The sequence below is a fragment of the Melopsittacus undulatus genome, chromosome 27 (assembly GCF_012275295.1).
Source record: "Melopsittacus undulatus isolate bMelUnd1 chromosome 27, bMelUnd1.mat.Z, whole genome shotgun sequence".
In the NCBI taxonomy this organism is placed as follows: Eukaryota; Metazoa; Chordata; class Aves; order Psittaciformes; family Psittaculidae; genus Melopsittacus; species Melopsittacus undulatus.
The window spans coordinates 659,801-674,812 of record NC_047553.1 but is presented as its reverse complement, the minus strand read 5'-3'; the positions used below and the strand labels follow the sequence as shown (position 1 = coordinate 674,812).

At 58.6% G+C, this 15,012-nt stretch overlaps 1 protein-coding gene across 3 annotated transcripts; it reads right to left on the bottom strand.

The window, feature by feature from the left end:
• Nucleotides 1-1,118: 1,118 nt before the first annotated feature.
• Nucleotides 1,119-14,940, bottom strand: TRIM28 (tripartite motif containing 28). 3 transcript variants are annotated; one of them, XM_034072420.1, is made up of 17 exons: nucleotides 14,785-14,940; nucleotides 13,029-13,141; nucleotides 11,548-11,680; nucleotides 10,207-10,342; nucleotides 9,074-9,190; nucleotides 8,120-8,234; nucleotides 7,864-8,010; nucleotides 5,759-5,873; nucleotides 5,599-5,672; nucleotides 5,301-5,508; nucleotides 5,178-5,220; nucleotides 4,463-4,652; nucleotides 3,517-3,752; nucleotides 1,825-1,921; nucleotides 1,657-1,731; nucleotides 1,448-1,582; nucleotides 1,119-1,373 (listed from the first exon to the last, which is right to left on the bottom strand). In XM_034072420.1, exons 1-17 carry the CDS (start codon nucleotides 14,918-14,920, stop codon nucleotides 1,203-1,205), a joined length of 2,241 nt encoding a protein of 746 aa, XP_033928311.1. In that variant the 5' UTR covers nucleotides 14,921-14,940; the 3' UTR covers nucleotides 1,119-1,202. The 3 variants fall into 3 exon arrangements, 2 of the variants coding, with proteins under 2 accessions (XP_033928311.1, XP_033928313.1); XR_004550502.1 differs by lacking the exon at nucleotides 5,178-5,220 and having other exon boundaries at nucleotides 1,231-1,373; XM_034072422.1 differs by lacking the exons at nucleotides 1,119-1,373; nucleotides 5,178-5,220 and having other exon boundaries at nucleotides 1,418-1,582.
• Between the last annotated feature and the right edge of the window lie 72 nt (nucleotides 14,941-15,012).

Below are 15,012 nucleotides of genomic sequence, written 5' to 3'. Positions count from 1 at the left end.
TATCCGAGCGGCTTCGGCTGTTTCCGGAAAGGGGAGGGGCTCGATGCGCTCCCCACCCCCCCCGTTCTGTGTCTCTATGGGAGCTCCGAGCAGCTTCGGCTCTTTCCGGACTCACTTCGGCTCTTTCCGGAAAGGGGAGGGGCTCGATGCGCTCCGCTCCGCCCCGGGTCTCCCCCGAGCAGCTTCGGCTCTTTCCGTAAAGGGGGGGAGGGGTTCGATGCGCTCCGCCCCTTTCCCGTCTCTATAGGGAGCCCCGAGCGGCTTCGGCTCCTTCCGGACTCACTTCGGCTCTTTCCGGAAGGTGGGGGGGGTTCAATGCGCTCCGAGTCTCTATGGGGAGCTCCGAGTGTCTTCGGCTGTTTCCGGACTCACTTCGGCTCTTTCCGGAAGAGGGGGGGGAGGTTCGATGCGCTCCGCCCCGCCCCGGGTCCCCCCGAGCAGCTTCGGCTGTTTCCGGAACACTTCGGCTCTTTCCGGAAGGGGGAGGGGCTCGATGCGCTCCGTGTCTCTTGGGAGCTCTGAGTGTCTTCGGCTCTTTCCGAAGTCACTTCGGCTCTTTCCGGAAAGGGGAGGGGCTCGATGCGCTTCCCCCCCCCCCGTTCCGCGTCTCTATAGGGAGCTCCGAGCAGCTTCGGCTCTTTCCGGACTCACTTCGGCTGTTTCCGTAAAGGGGAGGGGCTCGATGCGCTCCGCCCCTCCCCGGGTCCCCCCGAGCAGCTTCGGCTCTTTCCGGACTCACTTCGGCTCTTTCCGTAAATGGGGGGGGGGGGTTTGATTCGCTCCCCCCCGTTCCGTGTCTCTATGGGGAGCCCCGAGCGGCTTCGGCTCCTTCCGGAACACTTCGGCTGTTTCCGGAAAGGGGAGGGGCTCGATGCGCTCCGCCCCTCTCCGGGTCCTCCCCCCGAGCAGCTTCGGCTCTTTCCGGAACGCTTCGGCTGTTTCCGGAGGGGGGGGGGGGGGCTCGATGCACTTCCCCCGTTCCCTGTCTCTATGGGGACCAGACCCTTACTGGGCCATACTGGCCCCATTCCTCCAGCATCATCCCAGTAGCTCCCATTCCACTCCCATTCCAGCCTTGGGAATGATGGAATTCGGGGGGGGGGCCACCAGGAGACAACGGGGGCTCGACCACGGCTTTATTTCTCCAACTGACACAGACACGGACACCACAATGGGATGAACCCAGTTCCCATAGGAAGGCATCAGGGACCCACAGCACCGGGAGCAGGGGCAGCCGCTGGAGCCTCATCCATAGGGACAACAGGCTCCATAAGGAATTGGGCAGCCGAGAACTTGCCATTCCCGAAGGCAGCATCAAGCCTGGACTCAATGAAGCTCTGCAGGGCCAGGACGGACTGGACGTGATCCTTGTCCTGGATGGGGAAGGAAAAGGGTGAGGAAGAGGATGGATCCTTCCCTGTATCCCAGCCTGGATCCCGGATCCCACCTCGCTCCGGGTCCCAAACTGCCTCAGCAGCTTCCAGATGTCCCGAGCGAACTCCTCGGGGCTGCGGTAACTGGGGCTCAGCTTCTCCTGCAGCCGGGCCCGGATGAGCGTCAGGTCAATGGGGTCTGGGGTATCCTATGGGAAGACAATTCCCATATGGAATGTGTCCCCCCATGGAGCCCTATGGAGCCCAGAGCCCTGGGACTCACCGTGGAGCTGGGGAGGTGATGGAGCGGCCGGCAGGGCTCATGGCACAGCAGCTGCAGCAGCACCAACTCACACTTCTAAAGGGGGGGGTCAAAGGGATCCATGGATTCCATTGGATCCATGGATCCCTCATCCCGGTGTCCATCCCATTCCCCCCCCCCCCCATGTACCTGCTGGTCCAAAGGGCAGAGCTTCTGGGGGGGCCCCTCGGTGAGGTCCTGGCTGGGGGGGGGCAGGTCCTGGCAGAGCAAACACCTCCACTCGGGGCTATGGGAGCAGGGGGAGGGATCAGGGGGTTCCCCCCCTGCATCCAACCGGGATTGGGATCATCAGAGGGATTCCCACATGGATTGGGGTCTGGAAGACCAGGATGAGGGGTGGGATCCGCGATGGAGGGGGTGGTTCTCCCTATGGAGCAGGGGGAGGGATCAGGGGGTTCCCCCCCCTGCATCCAACCGGGATTGGGATCATCAGAGGGATTCCCGCATGGATTGGGGTCTGGAAGACCAGGATGAGGGGTGGGATCCATGATGGAGGGGGTGGTTCTCCCTATGGAGCAGGGGGTAGATCCCTAGGGAAGCTACAAGGGATATGGGCAGATAGGGGTGAAGAAGCCTCCATAAGGAGCCTGGATCCACAGGGATCACACTATGGATCAATGGGAGCCAGGCTGTGAGATCCCAAGGATCCTTCAAGAGGCACAAGGAACTGGTAGATCCCATGGGATCCAAGGAATGAGATCCCCCCCATGATAACAAAGGGGATCCTGAGGGACCAGCAATCCTGAAGAGGGGAACGGGAAGGGAAGCAGCAGGAAGCGATGCCACAGGATGCGCATAGATCCCATAGGATACACATGGATCCCACGGGATGCATGTGGATCCCACGGGATGCGCGTGGATCCCACAGGATGCCCATGGATCCCATAGGATGCTGTGGATCCCATAGGATGCACATGGATCCCACGGGATGCGCATGAATCCCATAGGATACCCATGGATCCCATAGGATGTACCTGGGCACCTCCTGCAGGGCGGGCAGGTGGCAGGACAGGTCGAAGCAGCGCTCGCAGCGGTCACACATGACCACGGCTCCGGCGCAGCGGCACACGCGGCAGCAGGACATGGATCCCATAGGATGTACATGGATCCCATAGGATGTACATGGATCCCATAGGATGTACATGGATCCCATAGGATACCCATGGATCCCATAGGATGTACATGGATCCCATAGGATGTACCTGGGCACCTCCTGCAGGGCGGGCAGGTGGCAGGACAGGTGGAAGCAGCGCTCGCAGCGGTCACACATGACCACGGCTCCGGCGCAGCGGCACACGCGGCAGCAGGACATGGATCCCATAGGATGTACATGGATCCCATAGGATGTACATGGATCCCATAGGATGTACATGGATCCCATAGGATACCCATGGATCCCATAGGATGTACATGGATCCCATAGGATGTACCTGGGCACCTCCTGCAGGGCGGGCAGGTGGCAGGACAGGTGGAAGCAGCGCTCGCAGCGGTCACACATGACCACGGCTCCGGCGCAGCGGCACACGCGGCAGCAGGACACGGAGCCCATAGGATGCTATGGATCCCATAGGATACCCATGGATCCCATAGGATGTACATGGATCCCATAGGATGTACCTGGGCACCTCCTGCAGGGCGGGCAGGTGGCAGGACAGGTGGAAGCAGCGCTCGCAGCGGTCACACATGACCACGGCTCCGGCGCAGCGGCACACGCGGCAGGATACGGATCCCATAGGATGCGCATGGATCCCATAGGATGTACATGGATCCCATAGGATGTACATGGATCCCATAGGATGCTGTGGATCCCATAGGATGTACCTGGGCACCTCCTGCAGGGCGGGCAGGTGGCAGGACAGGTGGAAGCAGCGCTCGCAGCGGTCACACATGACCACGGCTCCGGCGCAGCGGCACACGCGGCAGCAGGACACGGAGCCCAGCAGGGATCCCGGGATGCAGCTTGGATCCGAGGAGGAGGAGGAGGAGGAAGAGGAACCAGTGCCTGCTGCTCCATTGGGGTGGATGGGAAGGGGTTTTGTGTCCTCTGGTTGCTCCTCCTGTGGGGGATGGGAGATGGGGATAAGGGGGGTGGATATGGGATGAGGATGGGATGTGGATGTGGAAAAGGGGGATGGACACAGGGATGGAAGGATAAGGGGGGGATATATGGGGACAGGGAGAAAGGGTGACAGGGACGAGGGGGAAGGGATGTGGGACAAGGATAAAGGGGGGGATAGGGATAAAGGGGAGATGGATTTGGGACAAGGATAAGGGGGGATGGATGCGGGGACAGGGATAATGGGGGGACAGCGATAGGATGGATGGGGGGACAGGGACAAAGGGGTGATGGACATGGGATAAGGATAAGGATGGGATGGATGTGGGCACAGCGATAATGATGGGATGGATATGGGGACAAGGATAATGATGGGATGGATGTGGGCACAGGGATAATGATGGGATGGATGCAGGGGCATGGATAATGATGGGATGGATATGGGGACAAGGACAAGGATGGGATGGATGTGGTGACATGGATGATGATGGGATGGATGGGGGGGTATGGATGATGATGGGATGGATGTGGGGATATGGATGATTATGGGATGGATGGGGGCACAGGGATAAGGATGGGATGGATGAGGGGACAAGGATAGGATGGGATGGATGTGGGTATGTATGATGGGATGGATGGGGGTATGGATGATGGGATGGATATGGGGGTATGTATGATGGGATGGATGGGCCCCAGGGGGTGTGCAGGCACCTTGATGGCCGCGGGGGGGCCTCGGGGCTGGCCACGCTCGATGACGATGAGGCTGAATTCCCGGGCGGAGGCTCCAGGCAGCACCCGGAACACTGGGACCGGAGCCGCTCCCGGCTCCAGGCCCAGCTCCAGGCGCTCCAGGCGCACCCAGGGCTCCTTGGGCAGGAGGGGGGAGGGCACCGGGCAGCTCCTGGGGGGGGGCAGGGGTCAGTGATGCCTATAGGGATATGGGGGCACCTATAGGGATATGGGGTCAGTGAAACCTACAGGGACAGGGGCACCTATAGGGATATGGGGTCAGTGACACCTACAGGGGCACCTATAGGGATATGGGGTCACCTATAGGGATATGAGGTCAGTGACACCTATAGGGACAGGGGCACCTATAGGGATATGGGGTCACCTATAGGGATATGGGGTCAGTGACACCTATAGGGACAGGGGCACCTATAGGGATATGGGGGCACCTAGAGGGATATGGGGTCAGTGACACCTATAGGAACAGGGTCATCTATAGGGATATGAGGTCAGTGTCACTTATAGGGATATGGCGACAGGGTCACCTACAAGGATATGAGATCACTGACACCTATAGGGACAGGGTCACCTATAGGGATATGGGGTCAGTGACACCTATAGGAACAGGGTCATCTATAGGGACAGGGTCACCTATAGGGACACAAGGACAAGCCCAAGGGTCCCATCCCCCCCTCACCTCTTCCTTTTGGTGCCAGCAGCTTCGGGGGGGCCATTGGCTGCTGAAGAAACCCCCATCAGGAGCCTTCCTCCCCCTTTGCCCCCCCCTTTTGTGCCCCCCCCCCCCCCCCCCAAAACTCACCCAGCTCTGTGCCCCCTCCACTCTCGGCCATCTCAGGGTACAGGTGGGGGGGGGACAGGTTGGGGCACCCCAACCCCTGCCCCCCAATGGGACCCTGAAGTGGGGGGGGCCCCCCCAGCCCCTCCTCAGCCCCATTGGGGGGGGCTGGGCTGCCTTGCACCATGGGGCTGGGCTGCCCTTTGCTCACCACCACAGTTTGGGGGGGGCCCTGTAGGGGATAGATAAGGGGGGGGGGGTTAAAGGGGGGCACCCATGGGTGCTGCCCCCCTCATATCCCCCCCCCACCCCATAGAGGTACCTGTGAGGCCCCAGGGCCATTGGGGCTGAGGGATGGAGGGTGGGGGGGGAGGCTCCGCTCTGATACGATGGTGCCTGTGATGGGGGGGGTTAATGGGGGGGGGTCCGGGGTGCACCCATGGGTGCTGCCCCCCCCCCCCCCCCCCCAGCAATGGTCTCACCGAAGCTCTCGGCGCTCCTGGTCCAGGCACCCGGATCCCATTGGAATTTCATATCCCCCTGAGGCTCCACAGGCTCCACCATGGCCTTGAGGGCTCCCTGCAGCTGCAGGCAGATCTGGGGGGCACAGAGGTTGGCACAATGGGGGGGGCGTCCGAGGGGAAGGATGGGGGGGTTGGGATGGGGTTGGGATGCGGTTGGGATGGGGCTGGGGGGTGTTTGGGATGGGGTTGGGATGCACTGGGATGGGTTGGGGGGCTCCTTCCCTTACCAGACTCCTGCAAAACAGCAGGGCAGCGCTGGGATAGGTTTGGGATGCAGTTGGGATGGGGATGGGATGAATTGGGGTGGGTTGGGATGCAGTTGGGATGCATTGGGATGCACTGGGCAGTCCTTCCCTCACCAGCCTCCTGCAGAGCAGCAGGGCAGCGCTGGGATGGGTTTGGGATGCATTGGGATGGGTTGGGATGCAGTTGGGATGGTTTGGGATGCATTGGGATGGGTTTGGGATGCATTGGGATCCATGGGGGGGGGTCTGTCCCTCACCAGCCTCCTGCAGAGCAGCAGGGCAGTGCTGGGATGGGGTTGGGATGCATTGGGATGGGGTTGGGATGCATTGGGATGGGTTTGGGATGCATTGGGATCCCTCACCAGCCTCCTGCACAGCAGCAGGGCAGTGCTGGGATGGGTTTGGGATGCATTGGGATGGGTTTGGGATGCATTGGGATGGGATTGGGATGCATTGGGGGAGGTCCATCCCTCACTAGCCTCCTGCACAGCAGCAGGGCAGTGCTGGGATGGGGTTGGGATGCATTGGGATGGGTTGGGATGCATTGGGATGCACTGGGATGCATTGGGATCCCTCACCAGCCTCCTGCAGAGCAGCAGGGCAGTGCTGGGATGGGGTTGGGATGCATTGGGATGGGGTTGGGATGCATTGGGATGGGTTTGGGATGCATTGGGATCCCTCACCAGCCTCCTGCACAGCAGCAGGGCAGTGCTGGGATGGGTTTGGGATGCATTGGGATGGGTTTGGGATGCATTGGGATGGGATTGGGATGCATTGGGGGAGGTCCATCCCTCACTAGCCTCCTGCACAGCAGCAGGGCAGTGCTGGGATGGGGTTGGGATGCATTGGGATGGGTTGGGATGCATTGGGATGCACTGGGATGCATTGGGATCCCTCACCAGCCTCCTGCAGAGCAGCAGGGCTGTGCTGGGATGGGGTTGGGATGCATTGGGATGGGTTTGGGATGCACGGGGGGGGTCCATCCCTCACCAGCCTCCTGCACAGCAGCAGGGCAGCGCTGGGATGGGGTTGGGATGCATTGGGATGGGTTTGGGATGCATTGGGATGCACTGGGATGCACTGGGATCCCTCACCAGCCTCCTGCACAGCAGCAGGGCAGTGCTGGGATGGGGTTGGGATGCATTGGGATGGGTTTGGGATGCATTGGGATGGGATTGGGATGCATTGGGGGGGGTCCATTCCTCACCAGCCTCCTGCACAGCAGCAGGGCAGTGCTGGGATGGGGTTGGGATGCATTGGGATGCACTGGGATGCATTGGGATGGGTTTGGGATGGGGTTGGGATGCATTGGGATGGGTTTGGGATGCATTGGGATCCCTCACCAGCCTCCTGCACAGCAGCAGGGCAGTACTGGGATGGGGTTGGGATGCACTGGGATGCACTGGGATGCATTGGGATGGGGTTGGGATGCATTGGGATGCACTGGGATGCATTGGGATCCCTCACCAGCCTCCTGCACAGCAGCAGGGCAGCACTGGGATGGGGTTGGGATGCACTGGGATGCATTGGGATGGGTTGGGATGCATTGGGATGCACTGGGATGCATTGGGATGGGTTTGGGATGCACTGGGATGCACTGGGATGCATTGGGATGCATTGGGATCCCTCACCAGCCTCCTGCAGAGCAGCAGGGCTGTGCTGGGATGGGTTTGGGATGCACTGGGATGCACTGGGATGCATTGGGATGCATTGGGATCCCTCACCAGCCTCCTGCAGAGCAGCAGGGCTGTGCTGGGATGGGGTTGGGATGCACTGGGATGCATTGGGATGGGGTTGGGATGCATTGGGATCCCTCACCAGCCTCCTGCACAGCAGCAGGGCTGTGCTGTTGTCCCTCTCCAGCGCCCAGGAGGTGAAGCGCAGGATGTGCTCCTGCTGCTGCTGCAGTTTGGTCATGGCCCAGTGCTGCTGCTCCAGCTTCTCCTGCTGGCCCTCGGTGACCCGCTGCAATGGGGAGCGGCTCAGCACCCCATATGGGCAGAATGGGGTCCGTACATATACATATACATACATATATATACATGTAATGTATGGATGGATGTATATAAGTGACCTGGGCATCGCTGACCAGCACCCGGCCCCGCTTGTTGAGCTCCTTCATGATCTGCAGGATGGCGACCTTGACCTCCACCTGCACCCGCTTCTGCACCTCTGCCACGCGCCGCATGCTGGGGACCCAAGGAGCAGGATGGAGCCCACCCCACCCATGGGGCAGATAATCCACCCCCGGGGGGTAGATAATGCCTCTATGGGGTGGGATCCCATCCTATGGGGTCAGATACCTGCCATAGCTCAGATTCCATCCTATGGGGCCAGATCCCCCCCCAAGGGCTCAGATGCCCCCCATGGGCTCAGATCCCCTCCTATGGGGCCCGGATTCTCCCCTATGGGCCCAGATCCTCCCCTATGGCCTCAGATCCCATCCCATGGTCCCAGATCCCCCCCTATGTGCTTGGATCCCCTCCTATGGGCTCAAATCCCCTCCTATGGGGCCAGATCCCCCCCTATGTGCTTGGATCCCCTCCTATGGGCTCGGATCCCCCACTATGGGCCCAGATCCCCCCTCTATGGGCTCAGGTCCCCCACTGTAGGGCCCAGATCCCCTCCTATGGGCCTGTATCCCATCCTATGGGGCCCAGATCCCATCCTACAGGCTCAGATCCCCCCCTTTGGGCCCGTATCCCATCCTATGGGGCCCAGATCCCCTCCTATGGGGCCCGTATCCCCCACTATGGGCCCGGATCCCATCCTATGGGGCCCAGATCCTCCCCTATGGGCCCAGATCCCATCCTATGGGGCCCAGATACCCCCCTATGGGGCCTGGATCCCATCCTATGGGGCCCGGATCCCCCCCATGGGCCCGTATCCTATCCTATGGGCCCATATCCCATCCTATGGTGCCCAGATCCCCCCCTATGGGCCCGCATCCCTCCCTATGGGCCCGTATCCCATCCTATGGGGCCCGGGTCCCCCCTATGGATCCCGTATCCCTTGGGAAGTCACGCACAAGCCTCGCACTTCCCGGGCCGAGCGCTGCAGAGCTGCCTGCTTGTCCCCAAGGCGCTTGAGCAGCCCCAGCAGCAGCTTCCGCTGGCTCCTGACGGCCTCCTCCAGGAACTGGTACCTGCAATGGGATGGGATGGGATGGGAATGGGATGGGATGGGATGGGGATGGGATGGGATGGGGATGGGATGGGATGGGATGGGATGGGATGGGGATGGGGATGGGGTGGGAATGGGAATGGGGATGGGATGGGGATGGGGATGGGATGGGGTGGGAATGGGAATGGGGATGGGATGGGATGGGGATGGGATGGGGATGGGATGGGGATGGGGATGGGAATGGGGATGGGATTGGATGGGATGGGGATGGGAATGGGATGGGATGGGAATGGGATGGGGATGGGATGGGGATGGGATGGGATGGGATGGGGATGGGGATGGGAATGGGATGGGATGGGAATGGGATGGGGATGGGATGGGGATGGGATGGGATGGGAATGGGGATGGGATGGGGATGGGATGGGAATGGGGATGGGATGGGAATGGGATGGGGTGGGAAAGGGATGGGATGGGAATAGGATGGGATGGGAATGGGATGGGGTGGGAAAGGGGTGGGAATGGGATGGGAACGGGATGGGATGGGAATGGGATGGGAATGGGAATGGGATGGGAATGGGATGGCGTAGGAATGGGATGGGGATGGGAATGGGATGGGGTGGGAATGGGATGGGATGGGAATGGGATGGGATAGGATGGGGATGGGATGGGATGGGAATGGGATGGGATGGGAATGGGAATGGGATGGGAATGGGATGGGGTGGGAATGGGATGGGGTGGGAATGGGATGGGATGGAATGGGATGGGATGGGAATGGGATGGGATGGAAATGGGATGGGAATGGGATGGGATGGAAATGGGATGGGATGGGAATGGGATGGGATGGGGTGGGAATGGGAATGGGATGGGATGGGATGGGGATGGGATGGGGTGGGAATGGGAATGGGATGGGATGGGAATGGGATGGGATGGGAATGGGAATGGGATGGGGGGCACCCATGATGATCAATGGAGGCATTAATGCACCCCTGGGATAACCGATAACCAGATCAATGCTGTGAATGGGGACAGGGCACTCACTGGTGGTCCTGGTGGGTGCTGAGCTGGCAGTCCCGGCAGGTCAGGGCCTCACACGTGTCACAGAACAGCACCAGCGGCTCCTGCTTGTGCACCGGGCAGAATAGGGTCCGCTCGGCTGCCTGCCCCTGCCCGCTGCCTGCGGGGGGAGGGGGACGTCATGGTGACGTCATGGTGATGTCATCAGTTATGTCATGGTGACGTCATCAGTGATGTCATGGTGACGTCATCAGTGATGGCATCACCACTGCCCCAGGGGGTGGGGGATACCATGGGGACAATGAGGGGATGCTGTGGGGACGTGAAGGGGATACCATAGGGGTATCACAGGGATACTATGGGGATACTATGGGGACGCTAACGGGACACCATAGGGACATTAAGGGAACACCATAAGAACACTATAAGAACACTAAGAGAACAACATAGGGATACTATGGGGACGCTAAGAGGACACCATAGGGACACCATAGGGACATTAAGAGAACACCATAGGGACACCACAGAGACATTAAGAGAACACCACAGGAACACTTACAGGAACACTGAGAGAACACCATAGGGACACTATGGGGATGCTAAGAGAACACCATAGGGACACCATAGGGCCACCATGGGAACACTAAGAGGACACCATAGGGCCATCATAGGGACACTATAGGGACACTACAGGGCCACCATAGGGACACTATAGGGCCACCATAGGGCCACCATAGGGACACTACAGGGCCACCATAGGGACACTATAGGGCCACCATAGGGACACTATAGGGCCATCATAGGGACGCTAAGAGGACACATAGGGCCACCATAGGGACACCATAGGGACACCATAGGCACACTAAGAGAACACCATAGGGCCACCATAGGAACACTATAGGGACATTAAGAGAACACCATAGGGACACCATAGGGACACTAAGAGAACACCATAGGGACGCTCAGAGGACACCATAGGGCCACCATAGGGACACCATAGGCACACTAAGAGAACACCATAGGGACACCATAGGAACACTATAGGGACATTAAGAAAACACCATAGGGACACCATAGGGACACTAAGAGAACACCATAGGGACACTACAGGGCCACCATAGGGACGCTCAGAGGACACCATAGGGCCACCATAGGCACACTAAGAGAACACCATAGGGACACCATAGGAACACTATAGGGACATTAGGGGAACACCATAGGGACACCATAGGGCCACCATAGGGACACCATATGGCCACCATAGGGACACCATAGGGCCACCATAGGAACACTATAGGGACACTAAGAGAACACCATAGGGCCAGCACAGGGCTGCTGTAGGGCCGTCAGCGGGGGCACACGCACCCATGGCGCGCACAGTGTGGTCCTTGGTGTACTTGACTCGCTGGTGAGCCTCCACACACGTCCCGCACAGCGGCTCCGAGCACTCCACACAGTAACTGGTGGCGGCCGCGTTGTCCTCGCAGCTGGTGCAGCACTGGGGGGGTATGTATGGGTTAGGAGGGCTGAGAGGGGCTAATAACAGGCTAATAACGGGATAATGATGGGCTAATGACAGGCTAATGACGGGCTAATGACGGGCTAATGACGGGCTAATGATGGGCTGATAATGGGCTAATGATGGGCTACTGATGGGCTACTGATGGGCTAATGACGGGCTAATGACGGGCTAATGATGGGCTAATGATGGGCTAATGATGGGCTAATGACGGGCTAATGATGGGCTAATGATGGGCTAATGACGGGCTAATGATGGGCTGATAATGGGCTAATGACGGGATAATGATGGGATGACAACGGGCTGATAATGGGATAATAACAGGGTTGATAATGGGATAATAAGGGGCTGATAACAGGGCTGATAATGGGATAATAATGGGATAATAACAGGGCTGATAACGGGATAATAACGGGATGATAACAGGGCTGATAATGGGATAATAACAGGATGATAACAGGGCTGATAATGGGATAATAATGGGATAATAACAGGGCTGATAATGGGATAATAACGGGCTAATAACAGGGCTGATAATGGGATAATAATGGGCTAATAACAGGGCTGATAATGGGATAATAACAGGCTAATAACAGGGCTGATAATGGGATAATAACGGGCTAATAACAAGGCTGATAACAGGATAATAACGGGCTGATAATGGGATAATAACGGAATAGTAACAGGGCTGATAACGGGATAACAGTCTAATAACGTGCTAATAACATGCTAGTAACAGGCTGGTAACGCACTAATAACGGGATAATAACATGCTATAACAGGTTAATAACAGTTTGATAACAGGCAAATAATGGTCTGATAACAGACTGATAACACGCTAAAACAGGATAATAAAGGGCTAATAATATGCTTATAACGGGCTACAAAAGGGATAATAACGCGCTAATAACAAGCTAATAATGGGCTAATAGCGCGCTAATAAGGGGCTACTAATGAGCTGATAATGGGCTAATAATGGGCTACTAACCGGCTAATAATGGGCTGATAATTTGCTTTAACATGCCAATAACACGTTAATGACACACAAATTACACACTAATTAAGGACTAATAACACACTCATTAAGCACTAATAAGGCATTAATAATAGACTAATTACACACTAATAACGCTCTAATAACAACACACTAATTACACACCAATAACACATTAAGCACTAATAACGTACTAATTACACGCTAATAACGCACTAATTATACCCTAATAAAGCTCTAACAACGCACTAATCACTCCCTAATAACACACTGATAACAATGCCCTAATACCCCATTACCCAAACCCTAATGAAGCCCTAATGACGCCGGTACCTGCCCCGCTCCCTGTCCCCCGGCAGCAGGCTCGGAGCTGCGTTCCCATAGGAAGTAGTTCTCCACCACGTCCTGCGGCCGGCACTGGCTGTGGCAGATGGGGCACTCCAGGCCTGGGGGGGGATGGACACGGTCCAGTTATCCCATGGGAACATGGCATTCCTGAGCCTGGGATGTGCTCCCCATGGAACCCGGCATTGGAGATGGGGGTGAGGTGAGGGCCCTGGCAAGGGGATGGGGGGGCCCATTCCCAGCTCCATGGCCCCATTCCTGGCTCCATGACCCCATTCCCACCTCCATGACTCCATGGCCCCATTCCCGGCTCCATGGCCCCATTCCCAGATCCATGACCCCATTCCCAGCTCCACGGCCCCATTCCCAGATCCATGGCCCCATTCCCGGCGCCATTCCCAGCTCCATGACTCCATTCCCGGCTCCATGGCCCCATTCCCAACTCCATGACTCCACTCCCAGCTCCATGACCCCATTCCCGGCTCCATGACTCCATTCACAGCTCCATGACTCCATTCCCGACTCCATGGCCCCATTCCCGGCTCCATGACCCCATTCCCAGATCCATGACTCCATTCCCAGATCCATGACTCCATTCCCAGCTCCATGACCCCATTCCCGGCTCCATGGAACTATTCCCAAATCAATGGCCCCATTCCCGGCTCTATGACCCCATTCCTGGCTCCATGACTCCAGGACCCCATTCCCGACTCCTTGGCCCCGTTCCCAGCTTTACGGCCCTATTCCTAACTCCATGACTCCATGGCCCCATTCCCATCCGTATTCCCACCTCCACAGCCCCATTCTTATATCCACGGCCCCATTCCCAGCTCCATTGCCCCATTCCCAGCCGCATTCCTATCTCCACAACCCCATTCCCATCTGCAGGACCCCATTCCCATTCGCATTCCCGGCTCTATGGCCCCATTCCCAGCTCCATTCCCACCTCCAAGGTCTCATTCCCAGCTGTATTCCTATCTCCACGACCCCATTCCCATCCGCATTCCTGGATCTATTCCCAGCCCCATTCCTATCTCCACAACCCCATTCCCATTCGCATTCCCGGCTCTATGGCCCCATTCCCAGCTCCATTCCCACCTCCACAGCCCCATTCCCATTCACATTCCTGGCTCTATGGCCCCATTCCCAGCCCCATTCCTATCTCCAAGACCCCATTCCCACCTCCACAGCTCCATTCCCACCTCCACAGCTCCATTCCCACCTCCACGACCCCATTCCCATCTCTAGGACCCCATTCCCATCTCCATTCCCGGCTCTATGGCTCCATTCCCATCTCCACAACCCCATTCCCAGCCCCATTCCCACCTCCACGGTCTCATTCCCATCTCCACGACCCCATTCCCATCTCCACAGTCCCATTCCCAGCCCCACTCCTACCTCCACGACCACATTCCCAACCACATTCCTGGCTCCATTGTCAGCCCCATTCCCATCTCCAGGACCCCATTCCCATTCGCATTCCCGGCTCTGTGGCCCCATTCCCAGCTCCATTCCCACCTCCACGGTCTCATTCCAAGCTCCATTTCCATCAGCACGGCCCCATTTCCATCCCCATTCCCAACCCCATTCCTATATCCACGACCCCATTCCCACCTCCATAGCCCCATTCCCAGCCCCATCCCCGACTATATGGCACCATTCCCATCCGCATTCCGGCTCTATGGCCCCATTCCCATCTCTATGGTCCCATTCCCACCCCCATCCCCACCCCCCCCCCCCTCACCGTTCCCGGCCGGGGTCCGTACACACGCCCCGCACAGTGAGTGCAGGCAGGGCAGCAGCCTCGGGTCCCGCTCGGGCCGCAGCCGTTCCCCGCAGCCCCCGCAGCGCTCCAGGAGCTCGGCCCCGGCCTCCGACATGGCGGCGGCTGCCCCTCCACACACAGCGGCGGCGGAGCGGGGCACGCCCACCGCCTGAGGCGGCGGCCAATCAGAGCGCGGCGTGAGGGGGG

Excerpts from the sequence above, each read along its gene's own strand:
- TRIM28 (XM_034072420.1), bottom strand. The coding sequence starts at position 14,920 with ATGTCGGAGGCCGGGGCCGAGCTCCTGGAGCGCTGCGGGGGCTGCGGG. Across the intron at positions 11,681-13,028 it reads GGGGACAGGGAGCGGGGCAG|TGCTGCACCAGCTGCGAGGA; the intron begins GTACCGGCGTCA and ends ATACCCCCCCAG. Across the intron at positions 4,653-5,177 it reads GCTGGCACCAAAAGGAAGAG|GAGCTGCCCGGTGCCCTCCC; the intron begins GTGAGGGGGGGA and ends GCCCCCCCCCAG.